Source organism: Apis cerana, linkage group LG9, assembly GCF_029169275.1.
Source record: "Apis cerana isolate GH-2021 linkage group LG9, AcerK_1.0, whole genome shotgun sequence".
Taxonomy (NCBI): domain Eukaryota; kingdom Metazoa; phylum Arthropoda; class Insecta; order Hymenoptera; family Apidae; genus Apis; species Apis cerana.
In genome coordinates, this window is record NC_083860.1 from 11,542,012 (window position 1) to 11,554,754 (window position 12,743).

The 12,743-nt window shown below is 42.4% G+C and overlaps 3 protein-coding genes across 8 annotated transcripts in view; 2 read left to right on the plus strand and 1 right to left on the minus strand.

The window, feature by feature from the left end:
- The window catches only part of LOC108000547 (protein sprint), a 122,972-nt gene that overhangs the window by 79,014 nt on the left and 31,215 nt on the right, over positions 1-12,743 (minus strand). For all 5 annotated transcript variants that reach the window (XM_062079679.1, XM_062079681.1, XM_062079680.1 and 2 more), the window contains exon 2: positions 12,040-12,205. In XM_062079679.1, coding sequence (XP_061935663.1) covers positions 12,040-12,120 — 81 coding nt within the window. In that variant the 5' untranslated portion in view covers positions 12,121-12,205. The remainder of the gene's footprint in view (positions 1-12,039; positions 12,206-12,743) is intronic.
- LOC108000551 (general odorant-binding protein 19d-like) lies at positions 2,037-3,743 on the plus strand. The gene is made up of 5 exons (XM_017060950.3): positions 2,037-2,197; positions 2,364-2,439; positions 2,498-2,586; positions 2,678-2,789; positions 2,879-3,743. The coding sequence occupies exons 1-5, from the start codon at positions 2,120-2,122 to the stop codon at positions 2,962-2,964; spliced, it is 441 nt and encodes a 146-aa protein (XP_016916439.1). The 5' UTR covers positions 2,037-2,119; the 3' UTR covers positions 2,965-3,743.
- On the plus strand, positions 3,604-5,135 carry LOC108000550 (uncharacterized). Of its 2 annotated transcripts, XM_017060948.2 has the most exons (6): positions 3,604-3,743; positions 3,832-3,913; positions 4,186-4,274; positions 4,347-4,458; positions 4,538-4,605; positions 4,734-5,135. In XM_017060948.2, exons 1-6 carry the CDS (start codon positions 3,672-3,674, stop codon positions 4,749-4,751), a joined length of 441 nt encoding a protein of 146 aa, XP_016916437.1. In that variant the 5' UTR covers positions 3,604-3,671; the 3' UTR covers positions 4,752-5,135. The 2 variants fall into 2 exon arrangements, with proteins under 2 accessions (XP_016916437.1, XP_016916436.1); XM_017060947.2 differs by lacking the exon at positions 4,734-5,135 and having other exon boundaries at positions 4,538-4,644.

Genomic DNA, 12,743 nt, shown 5'->3' on the forward strand with positions numbered 1-12,743 from the left:
TTTTTTTTTCTTTTCGTGAATATTTGGATTAATTCGACAATATTAATCAAAGGAATTAAAATTGCGAAATAAAGTTTTAAAATTTTTCCTTTTTCTCTCGATGAAACACGCAGGTTTGAAGAGATGACGATACTCGATTCGCGAATATTTGGATCAATTGGATAATATCGATCGAAGGAATTACGATTGTGAAATAAAGTTTTAAAATTTTTCTTTTTTCTCTCGAAACACGCAGGTTTGAAGAGACGATGCTCGATTCGCGAATATTTCTCTTACACGGATCCTACGTACGTATATACGGCGTGAGTCATGCGAGCAACGAAGCATGGAACCCCATAGGACGCCGGTTTAGATATCCCGGCTGTCGAAGCTTTCCTCTCGCAAAGCCGATGGAAATCGATAGATTCCCCAAAGCGAAGGAAACCCTTCGTCGATATTTCTCGCTGAAAACCCGATGGAACCCGTACGAATGATCCACGCTTCGTTCGATGAACTTTCTACGAAATCCAATTCCTACGATTTCGTTCGTTCGTTCGAATCAATTTCCACGATATTCGCGAGGAAGGAGAAAAATCGAAGTCGAGGAGCCACCCTCCATGAACCTATCATATTTATTCTACGTTCCAGACGCATCATCATAGAGAAAGAAAAAGGAGCATCATTTAAATAAATAGAGCGAGGTAGAATGACAAAGGATCGGGAAAACGCGCGATTGCGTGAATAACACCGACACCCTTCCGGTCCTATTGTCGTTCAGAGGGGCGGATGCGACGGGGTTTATCTTAAATGAGGATCACGCGGCTTAGAATGCAAAAAAAAAAGAGAGAAAAAGCGAACCCAACAAACTTGAATCGCGATCTTGGTCAGGGACGACGTGGGGCGAGGCACGAAAAAAAATCGTTGCTGCATTTTTCATGGGGGCAAGAACGGAGGGGAGGGGGAGGGAGAGAGGAGAGAGAAGCCGCGAGTGTATAACTCGGCCACGGTCGAGGCAGAAGGGAGGGCAAAAGGGAACGGGATTATTCTCTTGCCTTCAAGATAGATGAAAATAAACACTGACACCGTTTTCCTCCTCCTATTCCCGCGATAGACGGTTTTTTTAAATAAAAATTTCAAACGTGTCAGGGTCGTATAGATCCTTTCCTCTTTTTTCTTCTCACCCCTTTCAATTCACCTCTACGATTTCAGGCTAAGCAAACTTGCTCCGTTTCGTACAGTTGATCCTTGAGCTACGCGAATCCTTCAGCTTCACGGACGTTCTTTCTTTCTTTCTTTCTTTTATTCCCCGTCAAGAAGAAATCTCGAACGAAAAAATTAGGCTAATAACTTGGAGAGTTGCGCGATTTATTCATGGGAGAACGTCTGATTAATTTCCTTAAATCGATTAATCTTCATTGATAGAGTTCGCAGGGGTGGAATCAAGGATCGAATAAAAGTTGTGTCGATTGTTAAAATATGGGAATGGAATCTCGAGATACAAGGGTTCGACATTAACACGAGTCTCGTATCGGTGGAGACGAAAGCGAATTTGTTTCGTGCAAGTTGGAGCGTGCAACCACCGAAGGGGACGATGGCAAACTATAATGGAATAATTCGTCGGAGGTTTGCGGTCGAAGGTCGATCGATTTTCTTTTCCAATTTCGATTCGTGGAAATACACGTTTCGCGGATGCAGCACGAAAATACGGAGAAAGGAAGGGAGGATGGATTTTCTTAAGAATTTCATCGCAGAGGGTAAAATCTTTCTGCCCGAAAAAAATTTTCCTTGGAAAAAATTCGATCGGCACTTTAAACGGAAAATCGATTAAAAAATTATCGCGTTGAATTCAAACTCGTTTAGATGATTATTTATCGGATACGCTGTAATTGGATACCGTTCTTAATTCGGGTTACATAAAATCAAGAAACTTGTCATCAAGTTTGAAAATCACCTCCCTCGATCACGGCGAATATCAAATTATCGAATTATCTTGCGTTGTGAACGAAAATAATTATTTACGACTTACGAAACACGAAAATTGGAAAGATTTATAAGGAAAATACAGGTGGACGGAGCCCTCAGTTGCTTAGTCTCAGCTCGAAGATTAATCTTATTTGTGCAGTTTATTAAGAGTTCAAATATGTACGTAAAATCGATATTTTTACTGATAACGATTATGACGTTTGTGGCATTAAATATAATAAAACCGGTGAAAAGTGTAAGTCCATTTGTATTCTACGCGTTCCATTTTGCATGTAAAAATATTTATCATTGTGATTCTTTACCTCAAATTCCCTTTATCTTTCTTTCGCGTTCTTTCGTTTGTGTTTGAGATTAAAAAAAAAAAGGAGCAAGGAAAAATTCAGTTTTTCGATTAACCGCAGATGAGTGCCGATCAGATAGAAAAAATGGCTAAGAATATGCGAAAATCGTGCTTGCAAAAAATCGCAACGACGGAAGGTGAGTAAAAATAATACGTCGATCGAAAATGATCTGAACCCATTTGATTCGGGCACAGAGTTAATCGAAGGGATGAGAAGAGGTGAATTTCCCGATGATCACGACCTTCAATGTTACACGACGTGCATCATGAAGTTATTACGAACCGTAAGCGAAAACTTGAAACGACAATTTTTAAATTCCAAGATATCAATCCGTGAAATGGATTAATTTATATTCTCGATACATTTTTCCCCAGTTTAAAAATGGGAACATCGACTTTGACATGCTCGTAAAGCAACTGGAATTAACGATGTCACCTGAAGAGGTGGTCATAGGAAAAGAAATCGTAGCGGTATGCCGTAACGAAGGTAAGGATAACAAACGAATGGTATTCAAATTTTTAGACTTGCAGATTTTTAGATTCGAGTTTCTAAATACTTTACGCAATTGTACGCAGAATATACCGGCGATGATTGCCAGAAAACGTATCAATACGTGCAATGCCACTACAAACAGAATCCGGAAAAGTTTTTCTTCCCGTGAATATTCCAGAAATATTCCAGCGAATCACATTGAATATTTCTAACATCGATTAATCTTAAACACTCACAACGCGAAACTTGGATATTATAGTTTAGATATTCGTATAATTTGATTTCCCACATTTATCACTATTATATTGCATTACATATATATCATGTATTGTATTTTGTCAATTGGCATCAAGCGTCGATAATAAATAAATAAACGTCGATGAAAATGCGTATGAATCTACGACAGCGATTAACGTTTCCTTCCTTTCGTGGAAATTTTAATTCGAGATATTTGTTCATATTCATGACAACATATCCACAATCGAGGATAATCATTTTCAAATCCCTTTACTTCGTTATTTGCACACCTGTTCGGATAAAATAATTGAGAAAAAGAAGGGAGATAAGAATAGAAGATATACGGATACAATCAAAAGTGATGTAACACTTTGTATCGGCGATGTTACTCCTCCCTTTCCGGCATTGCTTTAACCTCTCAAGATCGTGGAGGTAACACGTTAATTATTAATCAAGCTAATGTTTGTCTCGAGACTCGAGCAACACCCACAAAATAATTTTTCCTTCTCCTACCGCCACGATATACGACTATAAAACAGGGTGCGCACAATCGTGCCGCGTTTTATCCATGGGGGACAATCGCCACTCCATTTTGTCGCGGCATTGCCAAGTTAGATACGTTTAAAAGAAAGAAACGGAATGAAGAGGCTCAGCGTCTTCCTGCTGGTTACGTTGGTGCTCGTCCTATTAGCGATCCAGGATACAGCGAGCGTAAGTCGATCCACCGATTCTTCGTATAATTGGCCTTCGAGCGTACGTGTACCCTGCACTTTTGGCTTTTTTTTTTTTGCATATACAGAAAAAGATGAGCATCGAGGAAGCGAAGAAAACTATCAAGAACCTGAGGAAAGTTTGCAGCAAGAAGAACGATACCCCCAAAGGTATTATACTTTTCTCGGATGGATGTTTCAAGGAACTAGAAATACGAATCGTTCCTTCGGATAGATGTTGCAATTATCCAGTGTTTCGCTTCTATGAAATTTCTTCGAGTAGTTGGAAATTTAGGATTCGTAGATTCGCGACGGTAACTCTCGATGATTAGAAATTTGGTCGAAATCGAACGCGTTCTCGCGATAAAATTCACTTTATTCGGCGATTCGACGAATTCTTTTTCCTTGAAAATTTGACTTACGTTTGACGTTCTTTCGCACAGAGCTTTTAGACGGTCAATTCAGAGGCGAATTCCCGCAGGACGAGAGGCTAATGTGCTACATAAAATGCATCATGGTAGCGACTAAAGCGGTAAACGAATCTTTTCAAATAAATCTTTTTTTCTCGAAAGGATCAACGAAAACGAAAGAGGTTTGTTCTTAGATGAAAAACGACGTTATCCTGTGGGATTTTTTCGTGAAGAATGCTCGTATGATATTACTCGACGAATACATTCCACGCGTTGAGAGCATAGTTGAAACGTGCAAGAAGGAAGGCAAGTATTCATTGTGCCAATCGATGGAATAAAAGTTAATTATTCTCGTTCGTTGTCGATAATTTTGAGTGATTTTTAGTGACAGCTACGGAAGGATGCGAAGTCGCGTGGCAATTTGGCAAGTGCATCTATGAAAACGACAAGGAGGTGATTTTTGAATACTTTGTATAGCAGTAATTTAAGTTGTCGTTGTCTCGAAGTTATTTAATCGTCGTTAAAAATAATTTCTCTCGATTCATTTAATCAGAATTAATAATTTCAAGTATTTGTTGCAGCTCTATCTAGCTCCGTGAATCTTTCAATAGCAAAACGATCGAAGAAGCAAAATAAATTTCTACACACCCGTACGTCGCTGTTATAAGGATCGAGAAACAGCCACGATGGTGTGCAGAAATATTGGAAGGGCGAAACAACGTATGTAGAAGAACCTAAACAAATCTTACGAACGATTTTACTTTATTCGATAACATTCTCGATCGATGATTTCTGCGAAACTATCTCAAAATTTCCGATTTCAATACAAATCGTTTTAGAAATTAGTTCCGAAAAATTATTTAAAATTAATTATAAATATTACATTGTATAAATCTATCGCAACATTTCCTTCAATATTTCTATTACCTTGTAATCTTCCGCTATTATTTCCTACGTTATTATACTCGTTTATTACGCAACAATATCAACGAGGAATATTATTTTTGCCCGCCAATCCGATTCGAAACCTGTCCAAACGGAGAAGCTCATTATCCCGTCGAACAAAGCCTCGAATATTCAACCACTAATCACAATCACAATCACGATTTACTTGGAAGCGACACAACGCAATAAATCGATCCTCGAATTCGAACCGATCATTCCACCTGCCCTCGATCCCCACAGATCGTTGAAATCACAATCACCGCGTTCCTCCTCCTGTCCAAGTTGGAGCAAGTTAGGATGATCGAGAGATGGTCGGTGTGCAGGCTCTTTCGAGACAACGAACGTGCTCGGGGAGCGTGCAAACTCGTGCAGGATTCTCGGCGCGATCGTTAAACTGGCGAACACGTTGGCCAAGCTCGCGTTCGCAAGCGGAGAATGGCGACCCCCCCTTCGAGAAGAAGAGCAAACGCAACGCGGCGCGACGCGATAGCTCGAATTAAAATGGTCCGCTGAAACTCATTCCCCGAATTAAACGGATTAGATCCAATCAGCAGCGAACGCTGTCGTCGCGCGACATGTTGTACGTTCGATTCCGCCCTCCGTTTAATTAAATCCAATCCACCGCGATAAGAAGAAACCACGCCTGCGTTTATACATTATATTTGAACGCGTTTGAAAATCGCCACTGAGGATCGAAATGGCGGAGGGAATTGATTTCGAAGGTGGAGCGGAGAAATTGGTGTGTTTCGTTCGTCGAAGCCATCGCTAGGAAATCTAAAGACGAGCAAAGTAGAACGGAGAGTGATCACCGCTCGAGATAGCGACGTACGTCTTACGATACGTTCCGCCCAATGCTCTGTTATGCTTGCATAACGCACTTATACGCATGGACGGCTTCGTATTTTGTACATGTACTTTGCATATCCCACCATACGTTCCCTGTACAAAGAATTTGGAGAAGCCCCGAATAGGATCGGTGTCCCAGAGGAATCGGTTACAAGGGGACGCCATCGAGCGGCATTGTTCCGTTTACATTGTTCCGTAGTCGATTAATCAGCCATCCATCAAGTTGGAAATCAATGTCCCGTGTCACGTACCCGCCCATTATCTCTCTATTATCTCCTCCCTCCCCGGATTTTCAGTAGTAATAATTTCACTATACTCCGCTCCAACACCTCTTCGTTTCTCACTTTTTTCCCTACGAATTAAATAAACGCCACTCGTTATCGCGATAGACGCTCTCCGCGTTACAATAAACGTACACACGCGGGCAATTGGACGCGTGTATCTCCTCCCATGGCCGCAAAAGTTAGGTGGCGCTGCAAGAATTCGTTTAACAGGGACGCGACGCGGACCGGAAGCGGATCGTTTATAGGGTGTCTCGATCGAAAGGGATCTACTCGCCGAGGGGACGCTCTGGATCGTTTCGTTTCGTTTTTAAAAGAAAGGAAAGCGGAACGATTTTTCGAAGGAAGATTCGACGGAGGAATATCGATCGGGCTGCTGCGAATAAGCAAGGTATATAATTTTTTCCTCCAGCTCGAGCGATCCGAAACTGCGGGTACACACGGTGTGCAGCGACAGCTGCGCTCGATCGGGAGAATGCATACGCGTTTCTCGCGTGGCCACCATTTATTTACCAGCCTCTGTGAGCCCACGAATACGCACGACACGAGGATGATAAGACAACGAGAGAGCGGAGAGGAGAGGAACGAAGACGGGGATGAGGGAAAAGGAGAAAAAGGTTTGGACGAAGGTGAATCTATGAGCAAGAGGTAGGAATGCGCGTGACGCGAATGTGGATTAGAGTACCTCGATCGATGCTGCTTTAATCTCGTTTAAAGGGAGCGTCTGCACGATCATCTGTACTAAGACTTCAAGTGAGAAACGAAATTTTTTTAACGCGCGAGAAGAACATTCTTTTCGTTTCAACCTGACCTCGTTTATTTCCTACTTGTTTGCGATATTCAAGTACGAAACGTTAGTTCGTATTTTCACGATTTGATCCTCCTTTTGCTAAAGAAAAAACGATGCGAGTTGATCATTCGCAAGTGGACTTTCAACGTGGGATAGTAACGAAAGGCTAAATTTACTCGAATCGATTGCGTAGATTTTCGAGGAAATTGCTATTTCGAGCTGGCACACGCTCCATCAAATTAATTAATCGTCCAGACTTTGCGTTATCGTTCGTGTCCAGAAAAAAGAATCGATCGATTCACTTAATTGAAATAGGGAGGAAAGAAAAATTGTCGATGTCATGATTTCTCAACATTTGCTTCGCGAGCAATATAACACAGAGATAAATGGTCAAATTCGTAAACGAATTCTATTATTTAATTTGATAGAATTTTGCTCGGACTTTAATGAAAAATCACTCGAATTCGCTCCTTTTACGCGAGAACGTAAATTCCTCGATAAATATAACGTGCTCGTATGATGAATATGTGTTGAATATGTATCGATACGCAGATAGATATTCAAACGAATTCTAATAGAATTCAATCCTCTTATCAGGGAACATTGATTCCTCGACGAGTATAGACGTCGAATACGTATCAATACACAGATAGATAGTCAAACCAATTGTAATGGAATTCCACCTTTTGCTCAGACTTTAATGAAAAATCACTCGAATTTGGTCTTCTTATCAGGGAACGTTGATTTCTCGACGAGTATAGATGTCGAATACGCAGATAGATAGTCAAACCAATTGTAATGGAATTCTACCTTTTGCTCAGACTTTAATGAAAAATCACTCGAATTAGGTATCCTTTTATAGGAAAACATAAATTCCTCGATAAATATAATGTATTCATAGATATTGAATACTTATCAATACACAGATAGATGATCAAATTCGTATGAATTCTATTATTTAACTTAATCCTTTGCTCAGCTTTAATGAAAAATCACTCGAATTCGGTCCTCTTATCAGGGAACGTTGATTCCTCTTTTCTTCGCGAGAAGATAACGCAGAAGAGACACTTCCGTTTTCTGACAGACGATACAGTCCACGATACAGAATTTCCTCTCTAAAACTGTAAACACTATCTGGCACCAACGTCCACCGTTGTTTCCACGACTCGCACAACCACGCTAAATTCACAATGCGAATGACGCACACGCGGCTTTTAATTGCATTTTGCGCGACATCGCTCGACGACGCGGGAAAATAAACTGGGGATAAAAACTAGAGAAAAATAGGAGAGCAGATTGAAAATGAATACCGATCGTCGAGACCCTGCACTTCCAAGGATCCTTTCCTTAGGTCGATTCGATATTTCGATCAGATATTACATCTTTTCCTTCGAATTTCAAACATTGCGTGCAAAGAATTTGCAAAGTTTTATGTATCTTTCTTTCTTTTAAATTTTCAATAATCTTTTCTTTTCGCATCCGAGTCACGATTTGTTCTTTTTATCGTTTTCTTATCTCGTAAAAGAAGATCTCGGAAGAACGAAGCGCGCGATGATGATTTTGTCGCGCGGAATAAAGAAAGTTTCTCACGATTACGGAGCAGGTGACTGTACTGAACTTTAACGCGAGGAGTACACGGGACTACTCGTGTACTACTCGTGTACTGGCTGGGAATCGATACGAACGTGCCACCGACCCATCGTTCAATTTCCATAGCAACATCTGAGCCCAAACAAAAATGATTTCGTCCCTAATTTAAACGTCGGGGTCGGACGGACGAGAAACAATTTCTTGGCAAATCTTCTCGATTTCTCTCTGCGCGAGCAATTTCGAAAATTCATCTATTCTGTTCAAACAACGATCGTTCGTGATCGTTTCCTCCATCGATCCTCTTCGTTATCCTCCGCTTCGAATTTCCATCCATTTTCTCTGTTCGTTTTCACGAAAGAAGAAGAAGAAGAAAGAAGTCGCAAGAGCTAGAATGCAATTTCTCTGGGTTCTCTTTTCAGCGAGTGCTCGAGGGTTGACCACCCCCGCGGCTAAGGGTTTCGCCTTTAAGCCGTCGACTTAAAGGGGCGCTCGTGCAAAAATATAATCTTGCGAAACGATGGCGCACGGCTCCAGCATCGGCTATGCCCTTCCAAATAATTTACCATCGCTTTAACTCGATCGAAGCAAGGATTTATCGCTTTCCCTCTCCCCAACTTTTTTCCGCCTCGATGGACCTCGAAGCGATACCCACTACTCGCTGGCTTCTTTCTTCTTTTCTTCTCCTTTCTTCCTTCTCTCGTGCTTTCGTAACCGAGCACTTACTCCGATTCGTCGAAACGCAGAGAGAGGACCAGTGAAGATTTCTATCGCGTTCGATTCCCGTGACTATTAACGCAACGATTTCAGTTCCAGAGTGAATTCCAAAGATCCTACCTTCTCCTTTTCTCGATGGACGCAACGATAAACGGAGCGGACTCGGCCGCTAATTGCGGAGAGATCGAACGGAGTGGCGAAGCGAGGATCGAAAGTGTATCGGCTGACAGGAAACTTTCTAGACATTGGAACCGGTGTCTGGCTAAGGTGGCCTTCGATCTTGGTTCAATCAAAAGTGCACCGGGTGTCGAACGACTTTTCCCTCCCTCGACACGAGTATACAAAATTCTTCACCTCGAATCATGTTATAAATTCGATTAATAGTTTATCGTTATCCGATATTCGGTAAAATATTAGAGTGGAAGGAAAGTTGTTGCGGTTTTCAACTATTAGATTCGAAGGTATTTCGGTTCGAATAAAACTTTACTGATCAAAACCATCGCAAATCGGTGCACTTTTGTCAACGAGAAACAAGTTTTGTTTCTGGGAAATCAGAGAAACTAATTCGAAAATGAAATTAATATCGCGTTTTCACAGAGCGAAAAAATGCAGTTTAAAATCGTATGCAAAGTCAATGCAATTTAATCGAAAATAGAGCATTTAAAACAACGATAATATCTTTTCCTTTTTTCATTTAAATTTTTAACTCGAGATAAAACATTTCGCGGATTTTTCTCTTTTTTTCCAGTTTCGTGATATTCCATATTCGCGGTATTTTTCCCCTCCTCCCCTCCACGATAACACGAGATAAAGAAGAGCGTTTCGAGACACCGTGTAGGGTGACTTAATGGAAAAGTACGGGTCTCAAGGACGAAGTCGGCTTCCGTCGTGGTTCGAGAATCAACCGGTATGCAAATGAAGCTTAAAGTCTCGTCCGCTCCGATCTCTGAAAGCGTACAGTGGCGGATCGATCGGTGGCGCGGCCGCTGTTAATTGAATTAATCATCGGATTAAGCCTTCCTTTGACCTTTGGAAATCGTTTTAAGGCTCTCCTCTCGTCGATCCGGCCTCGGGCCGAGCAAATTCAATATGGACGCGAAAAGGAACGAGAAAAAAGAAAGAACAAACAAATTTATCGATCCGGTCGAATCTATTATCTCGGATTAATCTTAAGAGAAAACTTGGTAGGAACGAAAGGGAAAAAAGTTTCGTTTTATATTAAATTTCCAACATCGTGATTGAAAAAGAAAAAGCGCGTTTTCTTAATGGGTTCTTGATGGCGACTCCCCGTGTGAAGAATTGCGGCTCCGTGACCACCTTTGAATATTCCAGCGAGCATTAACTCGCGTTTCCGTGGAGAACCATCCGTTCTTATCCGCGCGGCAAACGTTTTTTAAGGGGACGCAAAGACGAAACACCACGCACGTCCACCTTCGAAAGTTCGAGAGAGAAATTAATCCTCTCTCCTTCTTTCTTCCTTCCTTCCTTCCTTCGCAGACTCGAATCGAATTCATCCGACGCGTCATCGGAATTTAAAAAAGCGTTTAAAGGCGGGGGAGGATTTTCGGCCATCCATCACAACAACGTTTGATAAGGTTGTCGAGGCCGACAGCGGCGGAAATGAAAGGGAAACATCGGCAACATTAATTTTGCAACGAAGAAGCGGGGGGTGGATATCGGTGCAGGAGAAAATTTGCATCGAACGGAGGATTCCGCCGTCTTCTCCTACCGTCGGATACCTCGCATCCCTTTCGCCGATGCTTCGCTTTTTGCATACCTTTCCTCCCCTTCGCTCGGATATATTTCCCCGCCGTTTATAAAATTCCAGCCACGACGACGACCACGACGACAACGACGACGACGACGACCACGTCCCGTGGTTCAATAGCGCAAAATGGAAAAAGGAGAGGATGGGGAGGAGAGCGCGGTTGGAGAGAAAAGATGCGCTCCGTTAATGGGAAACGCGGTGGAGAATGGCTCGCGCGCGGCGAAAATGGCCGCGTTACGCACTTTTTGCAGCGGAGGGAGGTGGAAACGGAGGAATAGAGTAATTTCGAGCGAGTGTAAGTAATGGGGGCTGGAAATGGCGGCGGAGGGAACGATTTGGGGAGGGGCGATTCCAACCAGCGGGTGTGCGAGTAGAATTGCGCAAGGAAGAAAAAACGTGCAAATCCTCCCTGGATCTGTCGATTTTAAAATTCGTTCGAACGTTCCCCTTTTGAAATATCTCTTATCGCGAATATTTCTCGAATGTAATTCGAATCGTGGGTGCAATTCGTCGGAGAAATCGTGAAGAATCGGGGGAGGAAATGTTTCGCCAAACTTGGACGCGTTCGAATTGTGCCAAGGCGCCGCCACTTTGTTCCCGCTTCCGGGATCGTCGCCTCGTTATTGTCGAGACGACACTGTACCCCCCGGAATAGAGAGCTCGGCTACCTAGCCTCGGATATCTAACCGAGATAAGGACAAGGGTTGCTGGTATCAAAAGTTATTTGGACAGCGATAGCGCAGGCGGCGGAAATTTTTCCCCTCCCCCGGCGGGATTAGGCGAGTCGAGATGGTGGACGAAGGTCTAGAGAGTTCCCACGGGATTAAACTCGATGGAGAAATGTTTCCCGACGCGATTTCCTGCGTTGCGATCATTTCGTTGCCAAATTCGGGGGACCTCGAGAAATGAATCGAATTTCGTTACGAAAGGATGTTGCCTTTTCTCAAACTCACCATCAGATAACTGGAAGCATTGCTGCTGGTCGATTCCCTCTTCCGCGTTGGCGCCACATCCCTCTGTACCAATGACGTCATCTTCTTATCATATTAGTCGTCGAAGTGATCACCGCTTAATCAACTCGTAATAAAAACTTTCGCGTCGAACCAACCTGCTCGTAATCTGTAACGATAAACGACATCCAGATCAATATATTCGTATGTTGATTTATCGTGAAAAATGCGCGGTAAGGAAGAGATAATAAAGGCGAAGGCCGATATCCGATTTCTTTTCAAATGTTTTCGATACGATAATAATAGCCGCTGCTACGCCGTCAAATTTCTCTCCAAATTATTCGGATTGCCGCGAGGGGCGAATATTTTCTGCCGTCAAATTTGTCCCGACTCGTAATTTGCGGCGATATTTCATCGATTTGAGGCCGGCCTCGGGGATTTAAATCGTAAGCCGCGTTAAAGCGGCGGCTTTACGGCATCAACCACGGTTTGTTTCGCGAGGTTCGCGGATTGGAACAACGAGCTCGGATTAAATTCGCATTCGAATCGTTTACTCGGAAATAGCCGCGAGAAATCGCGACGCCAACTTTATTTAAAGATGGATATGTTTTTTTTTTAACAAAACGACTTCTTCTTCTTCTTTTCTTTTCTTTTTTTGAGATGATCGGAGGAAACGATTTCGTCAAAGATTATATTCGTTTCGACTA

Excerpts from the sequence above, each read along its gene's own strand:
- LOC108000551 (XM_017060950.3), top strand. The coding sequence starts at position 2,120 with ATGTACGTAAAATCGATATTTTTACTGATAACGATTATGACGTTTGTG. Across the intron at positions 2,198-2,363 it reads TAATAAAACCGGTGAAAAGT|ATGAGTGCCGATCAGATAGA; the intron begins GTAAGTCCATTT and ends GATTAACCGCAG. Across the intron at positions 2,790-2,878 it reads AGCGGTATGCCGTAACGAAG|AATATACCGGCGATGATTGC; the intron begins GTAAGGATAACA and ends AATTGTACGCAG.
- LOC108000550 (XM_017060947.2), top strand. The coding sequence starts at position 3,672 with ATGAAGAGGCTCAGCGTCTTCCTGCTGGTTACGTTGGTGCTCGTCCTA. Across the intron at positions 3,744-3,831 it reads CGATCCAGGATACAGCGAGC|AAAAAGATGAGCATCGAGGA; the intron begins GTAAGTCGATCC and ends TTGCATATACAG. Across the intron at positions 4,275-4,346 it reads TCATGGTAGCGACTAAAGCG|ATGAAAAACGACGTTATCCT; the intron begins GTAAACGAATCT and ends GTTTGTTCTTAG.